Genomic DNA, 13,488 nt, shown 5'->3' on the forward strand with positions numbered 1-13,488 from the left:
CCCTTTGGGCAGGGGGCTGGACTCGATGATCTCCCGAGGTCCCTTCCAGCCCTAATGTCTATGAAATCTATGAAATCTATGAAATTAGTCTAATAAAAGATATCACATCTATCCAAAGAACCTTGTCTCCCTCTGGACTTCAGTAAAGCTTTTGACAAAGTCCCACATGACCCTCGCAGAAACAATGGGAGAAATGTGAACTAAACAGAAGTACTACAAGGCAGATAGACAATTGGTTCCATAGCCACAAAGCAAGTTACAAATGGATCCATGTTAGACTGGCAAGAGTTTTTAAGTGTAGTCCCACAGTCCTGGTCCAACGACTGCTCACCATGGCTAGACATTTGAAAAGCCTGAGCCTGAATTGATTCAATTTTTGCAGATCAGTCTAACCCGGCTAGGCTTAATCACTTTGTAACTGTACAGACACCCAGAAATTCAGGCACATGCCTGCAGTGGCTCAGGCTAGAAGCCAGGGAGTGCTACAGCAGCCTCCCCCCACCACCTTTCCGTGCATAGAACTGAGCTGAGGGGGGCATGGCCAGGCTTTGGCAGGATGCTCTCATTAGCCCAGCAGGGAATTGATAACAGTGTTTATCACCCCTAACTCAGTGTTTATCGCCCTGTTAAGAAAACAGCAGAGGGACATTACCAGCTACCTGTTGATTCTGCCTATTGATTCTACCTGTTGATTCAGCAAGGACCGTAGCCAGCATGTGGCCTGCTAGCTAAGATGCAGACACCTCTCCGCAAGGCAGAGGAGAGGGGGGAATTCCTGCTTAGCAGGGGATGGTGAGGGGAAGGGGAGTGGGCAGCCTACATTCCTGAGGGATCAGCAACCAGGGAGCAAAGAGGAGGGGCCAGCCCTTCTGTGGAGCAGAGAGCCCTGCCCACCCCAGGGAGCATGCCAGGAAACTGGGGGAGTCTCACTTATCATAAACCAACAAGGGGTCTGGGACAGACATTGCATAAACCAGTTTGACCCAAATCAGTTATGTCTGATAAACCTAGTTGATCGTAATCTCTCAAACCAGTTTCAGACATTTTCAAACTGGTTTATGTGCACTGAACATCTGTTCTGTTACAGGTTTAAATCAGTTTCTGATCACTTAAACAAGTGTGTGTGTAATGTCTGTCCCTAGCCCATGTCTATTACCATACTGCATGCTGGAATCAAGACAGTGTCTTGAACAAATTTGCAGATGGCAAAATTGGGAAGAACTGCAAATACACTTGAGGACAGGAGTACAATTCAGAGGGACTCAGACAAAGTAGAAAACTGGCCTGGGGCCAACAGGATGAAGATCAAAGCTGACAAAGTCAAGGTGCTACAACTCAGAAGGAACAAGCAAAATCACAAATACAAAATGGATATCAATTGGCTAGATGACAGCGCTAAGGAGAAGGGTCAGAGAGTCTTGGTGGATCACAGACTGAATATGAATCTACAGTGTGACACAGCTGCACAAAAGGTGAATGAAGTTTTAAGTTGTATTCATGCAGCCAATAGATGCAAGACATAGGAGATAATAGTACCTCTCTACATGTTTAAGACTGTGCTGTTTTGAGCTCCACATTTTAAAGAGGACATGGAGAAATTAGAGATGGTCCAGAGGTGGGTGACAAAAATGCCAAAAGTCTTGGAAGGCTAGCCGTACAAGGAGAGGTTGGAAGAAATAGGTATGTTCAGCTTGCAGGAAGGGGATTAAAAAGGAGTATGAGAGCAATCTTCAAATATCTGAAGGGTTGCCATAAAGAAAGAAGGGGAACACCTTTTCTCTTTTACTCTAGAGATCAAGACATGGACCAATGGCTTGAAGTTGCAGGAAAAACATTTTCACTATTAGAAGAGTGAGGCAGGGGAATGGGCTACCTGGGGAAGTTGTTGAATCTCCATCATTGGAGATGTTCAAGAAGAGATTGGATAAACTTTGGTCAGGGATGAGCTAAGTGTATGCCGTACCTTTTCTATGCTGTGTGTACATGCTATGCTTCTAGGCTTTTCTGGTTGCTACATGGGGCTGGGAAGGAGTATCTTTCACCTCCTGCTGCTATATGTGTCGGGGTGGAAGTGTTTGCCTTCCTCAGAAACACTGGATGTTGATCATAGTCAAAGCTGGGGATTTTGATTGGGTGTACCTATCCTCCTGCAAATGCCTACACATGATTCACAGTATAAAACTAGAGATTTCAAACAAGAATCTACAGTGCCAAAAATATTCTGACCTACTGTGATCTTTCTGAGTTTTTTCTTTTTTTACAATAAAAGAAGTAATTAATTGTGTTTCTATGTGCAAAAAATGAAGGAAAGCTAAGGGCTGGCATTTTTGAGGGGTGCCTTCAGTCTAAAAAATGTTGAGAACCACTGGCCCAATGTTTATGTTGCTAGGATGGGACTTGAGAGATACAAGTTCAACCCCCTGCTCTGCCAGAGACTTCCTGTGTAACCTTAAGCAAGTTACTTATGGCAGGTCTACATTATGGGGGTAGCCTGCCCCAACTAGGACATCCTCAAGCATGCTCCCCACACCTGCTTCCATTCACACACTCCAAACCTAGAAATATGCACACTCGAAACAGGTTTTCATAGTAGCTGCTGCAGCCTCTTCACTAGAGTACATCCAATTTGGGAGGTACATGAGCAGTAAAAATAACAGTATTTCCCTATATCACAAAGCTGTTATGAAGTGCTCAGATAATGGAGCAAGAGGACTCATATAATATAAGAGGGAACCCTTGCCCTGTTACTGAGAGAGGGCTATGAAGCCAGCAGAATTGGCAAGGGCCCTTTAAGAAAAAGGTCCTTGTCGGTTGGGGCAACAGCCGGTAACTCTGTCCTGGGGGGTGACTACGTCCTGTACATGTAGCCACCAAAGGGCAGGCAGCTGACAGGGCTGGGACTAATGAGCAGCCCCTATGCTCTGACCAAATAATAGTTCGGGCTGTCCAAATGGGGCAGGGATCAGGCTGAAGATGCAGTCTATACCTGGCTGGGGAAGGGGCAGGATCCCCCATGCAGACTGCAGTGGAGCTCAGACACAAAAGGGGAGCCCCAGTGAGTATGGACCAAAACGGGGATTTTTCCATGTAGCCTCTTCCCTGCAAGATGTGTGGTTACTCTGTGTGAAGCAATCCAGAACAGCATAATGGGACTCATGGGAATCCCTTAGCTCTGGCTTATCTGCAGATCTTGTCCTTCTCTAATATTCAGGACATGTGCATGTGATTTAGTTTTATTAGACAAAATTTGCAGCACTCACTAAGGTTGGAAGCTACTGAGAAATTATAATATTACAGCTATCATGGCTGGAGGTCATTAGCTACGGATGAATGTGATAATAGAACCACGATACACAGAATACTTGCTCATGGCAACAAACAAACGGATCTTGCTCATAAAGCTTTGTACACCAAGATGAAAAATGGAGTAACTCCTGAGGACGAAGAAGGAATGTGAGGAAAACATAAAATAGAAAAGAAAAACAATCCCCAAGTGTAGTGGGAAAGGGAGACTGAGGATATGGAGTGGCTTCACATAGAATTGCATATGATGGGAATAAGATGGGAAATAAACAAAAACAAGCTGGAAAGGAGTAAGAATAGCCCTTGGGAGAATATATAAAAATGTAAGTAAATGGACAATAGGAGGGTTTGGCACTCTCACAAGTTTGGCACTCTCTCAAGTCAGACGTGACTGCAAAATATGCCTCTGGCCAGCTAACTTTTATTCATGGTCTTGAACTGAAAGTAAAATTCAGCCCTCAACTCCAAACAAGTTTGATACCCTTGCTCTAAAGTTTTACCTGCCCTTCTAAAATTATAACAGATGGCTTATAATGTGCCTGCAACTACATTAATTATGTCAGTGGTTGCTGCAGCAGAAAGTCTGAATAAGAAATACCGCTGACTTGCAAGGACATAGCCAACTTATCAATGCTTTCCTTTCCCATGCCTTTTTAAAAGGCTGACTGCATCTAATGGCACTCTATTTAAAAAACAAATGAGTAATAGGTTCTGTTCTTTATCTAGAAGCATTTTTAATCTTTTTTTTCCAAATTGCATTGTAAAATGCAATCTTCCCTCTCCTTAAAACATTTTCCTAGCAGAATTATTTTCATGAAAAAGTAAATGAGGAGCCTCTCCTCAAATCTATCATCAGCGCTTATAATACATCAAAATATGAAGAATTTTAGAATGTAACTGCAGTAGCAAAGCATAAAGGCAATGCAAGTACGGCCCAATTCCAGTGACAAAGATCTTATTGACTTAATGGTGCAGAATCAAACCTGAAATGCCCATTCCAATGCCCATTAAAATCAAATGAAAGATTCCCTGTGACTTTAATGGCCCATATTGAGTAAGACTATAAAAAGTCATTAAGACAGATTTCAAACTCCCTGCTCCCACAAAGGGAATCCAGTTGAAGTCATTATTTATCATTGGGCCTACAGGACTCAGAATTTGTCCCAAAACCTTTATGGGTGAAAACAGAGAGAATAAATATGTATCATATCCAGTAAATATTACTACACCAAGGCTGTGGACACATAACATTGTACCATGCTGCCTTAGGAGCATATCAGGTAAACTACTGAAACTGTTTCATGTGTCTACTCCTATAAAAGGAACTAACAGATGTAACTTTACACCCAATTCATTCAGGTTTAAACTTTACCTCTACGTATACTAATATAGGAGTAGACACCAGAAACAATTACATTATTTCAGCACGATCCACGGGGGTTGGGCTGGGGTGGCAGGGCTCTATGGCAAGTTCAAGGGGAAGCACTCAGTGCGTCCAGTCAGATACCAACGAATCTGCAAACTCTGCAAAATGCCCTGTCACGAGGACATGAAAAAGGAAAGGAAAGCATGACCCATGGTAAAATGATAAAATATTAACTAGATAGAAACTGTTTAATGTATTCACACATTATAAAAGACAAGCAATTTTTTAGAATAAGTTATATAATCAGCTATACTAAAAATGAAAAATGGTTAATTAGCACATAGTAACTGTGGTTCTCCAAAAAATTGAGGTCAACATGGGTCCTGCTGTCTGTGAACATATTCCCACATACACAAGAATGGGTTCTTTTTGTCTATTGGCATCTCTCAGAGCCCTACACGCACCTACACCTCCCTGCGTACAAGAGTACAGTGGAATAATGGGTCTGAACTCTCCCTCAGTTCCCTCACAACTCAAAGTCCACAACAGCACAGGACCCTGAAAATCCAGTTCCTGAAAGCTAACTGCTCTTTCCTCTTCAAGTGTGTGACCTCTTCAAGTGGATCATGGAGTCAGAGCTGATCAAATTATTGAAAATTATAATGCTGCTCTTCTGAACATGCCATCTTCTCAGGCTGCCATGTCAAGAGCATAGGCCCAAATCCAACCCTATTTTTAGATGGGAAAATAGCATCTACGTGGCAAAAGTTACATGAAAGCAGACTTTTGGCCAACTGCACAGACTTTAGATCTTGCCCACCATAGTAGGAAAACACATAACTTCATGCAAGTCACAGAAAAATGGATGAGAAGGGCAGCCTTCCCATCACTTAGCCAAGCAGCTTAGTAATTAGGGCACTAGACTAAGGAATAAGAGACCCAGGTTCTAGGCTCTCTCACCCAGAGGGGTTTGAACCTATATTTTCCACTTCCCAGGAAAGACCCCTAATGACCAGATTATGTGGGCTTTGCAGCAAAAATCACTTTCCACCCCTTATGCTGAAGCTGGGTCACTAGGCAGCCCAGAGAGAAAGTTAAGGGTATGAGAAAGATATCAATAGAGGAACTGTGGTTTAGCGAGATGGGCTCTGACCTGGAAGGGATGGGCTTTAGCTCCATCTCTTACTTCTGCTCCCACAAGTATCGTCTATTTTATCCAACAGCTATTGAAAACAAAATGAAGGAACACCACTGGGGGAAGTGCCCCAACTGAAGGGCCCATAGCATTTAATTGTTGCATGGCATGCATTAAAAATCTCACAAACCAACATGACTGAAGCAGGTCAATAATGTCATCCTCCTCCCTCCTACTGAAGGTAGGCTTCTGGGCAGTCAAGAATGCAGGAGTCTTGAGACCAGAGGGGAAGCAAGCAAGAGGGGAACTGACTCTTTAGCTCAGTGAAGAAGGTCATACCTGTGCAAGGGGGAGTCCTTAGTTCCAGTCCCTGCTGCCAGAGGGTTTTGTTGGTTTTTGTTTTGTTTTTAGTAAAATAGTTATCTAATATAAGCTTCAAGAACAATTCTGAGAGCAGCAACTAACCCAGGATTCTCTTAATCACTAGGATACAAATTCAGGTTCCCTCTTACTTGTTCTCCTTTTGACCTCTTGATACTTGATATTTGAGCTTCTTAACTCCCCTCTTTCAACAAAAGGTACAGAGAGTGTCCCATCCAAACTAATTCAAAAGCCTGGAGATTAGTACACTTCCCTAAAAGTAGGAGATGTGGCCTTGCCCTGCCCCAAGAGAGGAAGGTTTATACCTTAGATCTTCTACTTCCTAGGTGATTGTTTTAACACTATAACCCTATTGTATAGAAGATGGCCACCCCTGTCACTGCTGATCAGCTAGATGACAATCCATAGAAAAGACTACCTGCTCTGGATTCCAAGTGGATAGAGGAGCTTAATGTACAGCTCTTGGCCAGGTACCTACGTACCAGAGAGGAGTGTGAATTCATATATGGCATTCTTAAGTCACCTGTCAGAAAAACCTAACTCTTACATTTCACTGTGTGGGGAGCTAACACAACTAGCTCCATTTCCTTGAATCCTCCTAGTAGCACCAGAGATTTATTTTCTCAAAGATGCTGGCACCTACAGCACCTTTCTGGGCCTTGTCCTAACTAATTTATAGTAGAATACCAAAAGAGGATTCATTTTAATAGTTTAAGACCTATTTCACTGCTATCTATACATTTTACCATCCAGGAAGAGCATACACCAACTGCAGATGCTTCCTCAGCATGACAAAGGGTTTCTAAACCCATAAGCTTGCTAAGAAAATGTTTTCCAACATTTTAAGTTGGTCTAACAAAATAAATCAGATTCACCCAAATAACCTTGTCTGCCTCTTTTAAATACAATCCAACTTTTACATGCAAAAACACCAACAGCAATGGGAATGGGTATTTAAAGGAGAACTGGATTTGGGCCTAAGATTACACATATCCTGAACACACCTCTCCGGAAACTCAATGGGGCTAAAAATTTTGTTTTACCTTATCTCACCAGAATATAAATTTTTAAATAACTTCTTTTTTTTTACTATCATCAATTAACAACTTACATTAAACCAGATAGCAATATGAACTCTACTCTATTAATTTGAGAAGTGCAGGACATATTTATTGTACCTCCAAAAGGGATTCCTCAAGTTTAGCTAATTGTATCTTCTTATCCTCTTCATGTTGCAGTAGTTTTGTCTTCTGTTCTTCCAAATCTGGTTTTTCATGCTGGATAGTTAAAGCTAAAAGCTAAAAAGAAAGTAATATATTCAAGAGAGGGTGAAGAATACTAACATCAAGAGCCTACAAGCACCAATTTTAGCAATATTTATTAGTCAATATTTTAACATGCATTTTACATCTAGAATTTCTGCTTTATTTTTTAAACCTAATTTTGCTGTCTTTAAATGTATATACCTTGTACTAATGGCTGAAAGGTTACAATAAATACATTCAGTGACACATACTGGCAACTAAGTATAGTCCAAGAACTTTATGCTAAATCTCTTGTCATTTCCACCTAAAAAGGGAGCTGTTTTACCTGCTAATTCTACTCAGTGATCTTCCTTTCTCAAACAGAGGTAAGTCACACTGCAGCTTGACATTTGAATTTTATTATTTTTCCTTAGAATAATATTTTCACTTTATTCTAGATCTTTGTTAGTTTGAAATTAATTTCACAATGAATAGTATTTTAAACTGGTGAAAGCTTTCCCCTGAACGTCTCATACTCTAAATATTCCCTTATATCTGTTTTTTACCCCTAAATCAAAGACCCAGTACATCTTGGTGGGAGTAAGACATTAAAGACATCCTTGTCTACAAAAGAAGATATTCTGGTATGAAAAGTACTGATCGACTAGGACAGGCAACCATTGGATAAAAATTCTGAAATTTCAATTGCACCATAAATGTGGCTGTGAAGGAAAATAGTAATTTTAGAGTTTTATCTGAGCCAGTTGAAGCAAAGGGGGGAAAAAATTAATTACTTCAGTAGATTTAGGATGAATTAAGTTTCTTATACCCACCAAACTATAATTTAGTTCCAGAGTAATAAACAAATAAACAAGACTTATAAAATTAACTTCAATAAAGATTTCATTGTTTAAGTTGCGTGTCCATTTGTTTGTGCTGGAATATAACCAAATAGCCTTCACAGGCCATGACCATTTAGAGACATATTCTGTTAATGAGAGGCCTCTGACAAGGTCTGTATTTGAAAAGTGAGGGTGCATCAGATTAATCTGGCCATATTCAAGGTAATTATTACTATTTTATTGTCAGAAGTTGAATGCCTACCTGTCCTCTTAAACCACTTCTCGTTGTAGTAAAATTAATTTCAGTAACAATAGAAGCTGCATCAGGTGGAATTAAGGGGTTTGGATTTCGTGTTGAAAGAAACAGACGAAATTCTTCATTATAATCAATCATTTTGTCCCCTATTTGTACAGCATATCGTGGTCCTGTTAAAGTAAATACACAGTATACTAAGTCTGTTACAGTGTGAAACAGCTTAAGAACCAGTATCTATGTTTATTGTTTTAACATAAAATATTAACTATAAATATAAAATATTTTCAAAAAAAACAGAAAGACAAAAATCCTGTTCAGGCGCTTAACTCTCCCTGACGGCATCTGACAAAATAGGCTCCTGTTTATGAAAGCTCATGCCTCTCTGAACCTGTTTATTTTTAAGGTGCTATCATGCCTTACCTACTGCCTTTCCCTATTAGAAATAAATAGTAAATGTAGTACTCTGCAAGTACATGAGTACTAAATAGTGGAAAGACTCTGAGGATTCTGGTTTAATTATTCAAGTGAAAAACATGAGGTTCCCCACCACCACCACCCCTCTCTATTCAGCATGGAGAATAAAGCTGCTTAAGTACAAGGTGGGGGCAGGCGGCTGCTGTGGCTCAACTCCAGCCCCAGCCCCAGCCTGGGATCTGTGTCAGTCATAGTCACTATGCCCGTCACCTGCTCCTCACTACCTTTGCCATCCCTACATCTTGTATGAGCTGATGGTGGCAGCTCCACTAAGGCTGGAGCTGTCACTGCCACAATACCTCCTGCCTGGCTGGGTGAGGCCTGGAGCAATGATGTACTCTGTGACCCAGGCCAGAGTGGGGCCAGAGCCAGAGTCAAGACAAAGGGTAAGCAGTGGTAGGTGATGGGTGAAAAGAAAGGAGTAAAAAGCAGCTGGGGGTCCAAGGCACCAGGGGGGCAGGCAAGCAGGCAGCAGAGGAGACAAGCAGAGATGGAAGAAGGCACCAGGGGGTGTAGGCACCACAGAGGCACAGGTGTCACAGGGAGCCAAGTTAGGGGGGGCAGGTGATGCAGAGGAAAAGCTAAGGGGGTGTGAGGGCTAGGCATCAAGCCACTTGACTTCTCCACCACCTGCTCCTCTGCCACTGTTTTCCCTGCTGCAGCAGTCACAGAGATGAATTTAAGATGACCCTCCAAATAATTAGATTCTATACACAGAAAATTATATAACAAAATCTATACATTTTTGACGTATAGTATCTAATTATTGAGGAATGGTCTGAAATTACAAAAATCATCTTAGATCTGGGTAAATAAGGTATATCTAAAGAATAAAAAAAAAATGCATTGAATTTAAAATAATAATAATACTCAGAGATACAGCCCAGATTAAAGCCTCAATTAGATGATCCAGCAGTGCAAAAGGAACTTCAAATTCAGTCCTAAATACATAACACAGTAAAGACAGATACTTTGTCACTTCATATTTATCCAGTCCACTGAGGAGGTATTTAGAAGTCAGCTGGGATGACAGGATGTAAGCAGTGGAGCTACCCTCGACCAGCTGATATAAATTAAAGCAGCACTGAGGCCCCAGTAACTTGTGTTGAGAACCAGTTTACCTCTCACATCTGACTCAGTTGTGCTGAAGTTGTGCTCAGTGCAGCTGAGAACTGCCTCCTAAAATGCTTAGAGACCAATTAGTCTTGTGCACCTGGCAGAAGTTACATTAATCTAGCAATTAACACGTTAATTGTGTGATAAATAGTATCATGCAGATGACCAAGCAATTTAGCATGCAATAAAAATGGCAAACCAGCCTCAGAGATGTTACTCCTTAAATGCAAAACTTCTTGTGGTGGGTACCTATCATGAGTTCACCTGAATGTCTGAAATGTTATTTAGACCATCCATTTTGCCACAGTGCTCTGGTCTCCCTCCTCTGCCTCCAACAGAAAGAGAAGGAAGGACGGAAAGATGGAAAGACGGAAGGACTTTGACTTCTTAACTACTTTATTCATGAGTTCGGGGTACAAAAAGTTGGCCCCTTCAGCATCCAGGTCCAATATACAAAGCAAAGACAAACAAATTGCCATCAAACCAAGAGCACCATGTCATTACATTCATAACACCACACTATGACAGGCACCTTCATTGTATTACATGTCATGCCTAACATGCCATTATGCAGACCAAAGCCCTCTATAAACAAATGATTCCTACCCTGCTCTATCCAATCGTACGCATGACAAACCCTTCAACTTCCCACACAAAGAAAAAAAACAAAAAGCAGTCTCATGAGGGCCCAGGGCAAGGCACGAGCTGGGAGTCACAGTCTGATACTGAGCCTGCCTGGCAATTATTTTGGGGAGAGGGCCACTTAACAAGTTTTGGTGTCCTGCTAGGGGCCATATAGGTAGCCCTGCCCCTTGACAGTTCCCCCACCCCTGGTCACCACATTGGGACCAGAAGTCCTGCCCCCTAGCCCCTGACCTTTGCCACCAGAAGTCTCTCCCCTTGCTCCCTCCAGCCCCCCACCCCCAAATACTCCCTCTGGGAGAGGAGGTTGCCATCTTAGAACCAGAAAAAAACCAAATCATACACTAGAAGTAAAACACCTACTATATTTTAATCTTATTTAAAAAATATTTATCATGACTTGTGATTGTGTACTGTATATAAAAGGTATTGCATAATAACTCAAAAATAAAAGTGTCACTCTTTTATATTGTGCGTGTGTGTGGGGTGGGTTGTGAGAGGGTGTGGCTGGGTAGGGGGCATACATATATGTCAATGTGGGTTGTGGGGGCAGGGTGTGGGTGTGTGAGGTGTAAGGGAAGGTGTGGGGTGCAGCTCCAGCACTCACCTGCAGGGGATGCCTTGCACTGGAGGCTGCCATCTCCCGCACTCCCTGCGGCACAGGTCCCTGCACTCTGCCAGGAATGGAGGGAGCCCTGCCCACTGCTTCCCCACGGAGTCCGGAGCGGGGCTTCCCCACTGTGAGTATGGAGCTGCACGCACGTGGCACAGAGCTCCTGCGATAGAAGCAGACAGGCAGGCTGCGTGGGATGGTGCTCCTCAGTCCCAGCACAGCCCTGGCCGTTTCTATTGCAGGGGCTCTGCGCTGTGCAGCTGCAACTCTGCACTTGCAGGGGGGAAGCCCTGTGCTGGACTCAGGGGGAAAGCAGGGGGCAGGGCTCCCTCCACTCCTGGCTGAGTGAGGGGGCCTGCATAGCAGGGAGTGGGGGAAGCAGCAGGCTCCAGTGTGAGGCTTCCCCCGCTGTGAGTGCTGGAGCTGCAGGTGCACAGCACAGAGCCCTGGCAATAGGGCAGGCTGGAGCACACTCCCTCTCCCTGTGCAGCGCTGGCCAGAGCGCCCCCCCTCCAGGCACCTGTGCTAGGCATAAGCTTCCTGACCTCCCCGCCTGCTGCTGCTGCAAACAGCAGGGGCTGCACATCATGGGGGGGAGTGTGTTTGGGGTCCTTACACCCCCTACCCTCATCCTGCCCATCTGAGCTCCTCACTCCCACTGGCCCTCTAGACACAGGCTCCATGCTGCACTCCTGCTTCCACCCAGCTGCAACTCTACCCTCCCCACCACCCCGCCACTGCCCTACCTGCTGCCCTGAGCAAGCAGGTTCCAGGTGCAGCAGGAGCCCCACCCGGAACTGCTGGCTGGGCAGAGTCCTTCCATCCAGAAGGGTGGGAGCGAGGCCCAATAGGGTATGTTTGGTGGCTGTCCACGTGGGCACCTTGCTCCCAACCTCATGGGGGGAAGGGCTGGGTGGGGCACAATTCACTGGGGGGGGCAGGCACCACAGGCCAGATGAAAGTGTCTGGTGGGCTGGATCAGGCCCGTGAGCCATATTTTGCCTACCCCTGCTCTAGCCACAGGGTTTTGAATGCATGCCTCTCCTTATAATAAAACAGTGCTTCAGTTTTTGCTATGTTACAAACTTTGTGAAGAATTCTGACTCAAGCCACACTATAAACCTTCATTCACTTGTGATCCACAAGTTATTCTGTTTCTGAAGGTAGGCTGCTAACTTACTGGCGCTGGTGGTATAAATATCTAGTAGTTAGAGCCCTCAGCCAGGAAATGAGATGAGATACCTGGGTTCCTCAATCTGAAAAGAGAATTCCCAGGAAAGAAGTCTAACCACCAAGATACAGAGTAATTTGGGTGCAAGCTCCTGTTGAAGCCGGGCCACTGAGTGTTGGGGGTTAAACCAGACATAGACAGTCAGGGCTCATCTCTAAAAGTTCACAGTCCAGGAGGGTCAGGAACAGACAGGGTCCAGAGCAGAGTCAAGGGAATCAGGAGCAGGCAGTCAAAAGACCAAGGTCCGTAATGGACCAAGACACAGACAGTCACTCTGGGTAGAGCCATGAGGTATCAGGATCAGGAAGCATAGATCCAGATGTGAATCATTAGGCAAAGGGATCTGAGCAGGCGGCTATATTGTGAAAGGGATCAGGACTTGGGCTATTTCCAAACTAAAGCCATGAGCCAGGAGATGACTATGAGAAGACAAGGGTGTGGACTGGAGTGAAGAACGAGCGGAGGGATTGGAGGGTGAAGAGCTGGCAAATGTGGAGCAAAGGGATCAGGAGACAGGAAAAGGATGAAACTAGGAAGCCAACAAGCAGAACCCAGAGAGCAGAAAATTAGAAACAAACTGGCAGGACACCAGGAACTAAGAACCATGACTCAGAAGCCTACAGCTAGATAGGGAAGCATCTATCATGTTGATGATACTGCTGAGCACTAACAGAGATACTTATAAGCTGGTTATAAACAGGCAGCCATGTCCATGCAGGCAACTGTGGCCAGCTATAAGTAATATCCCAACTTAGCTGAAGCTCTGGACTTAGACATATCAACATTTCTTTAATGACTTAAAGGACTTTTAACAACACATGAGCTCTTGAATATACCATGCTTTATTGCATTGATTAGTTAATCTTGCTTCCCAGCACCTGCTGA

The 13,488-nt window shown here is 43.7% G+C and overlaps 1 protein-coding gene across 1 annotated transcript in view; it reads right to left on the reverse strand.

The window, feature by feature from the left end:
- Nucleotides 1-13,488, reverse strand: part of DYNC2H1 (dynein cytoplasmic 2 heavy chain 1) — a 427,915-nt gene that overhangs the window by 287,334 nt on the left and 127,093 nt on the right. Inside the window, exons 66-67 of the mRNA XM_019530264.1 lie at nt 8,534-8,697; nt 7,364-7,483 (exon numbers count right to left, since the gene is read on the reverse strand). Of these exons, the coding sequence (XP_019385809.1) occupies nt 7,364-7,483; nt 8,534-8,697 (284 nt within the window). The remainder of the gene's footprint in view (nt 1-7,363; nt 7,484-8,533; nt 8,698-13,488) is intronic.

Source organism: Crocodylus porosus, unplaced genomic scaffold (genome assembly GCF_001723895.1).
Source record: "Crocodylus porosus isolate Cpor-Errol unplaced genomic scaffold, CroPor_comp1, whole genome shotgun sequence".
Taxonomy (NCBI): Eukaryota; Metazoa; Chordata; order Crocodylia; family Crocodylidae; genus Crocodylus; species Crocodylus porosus.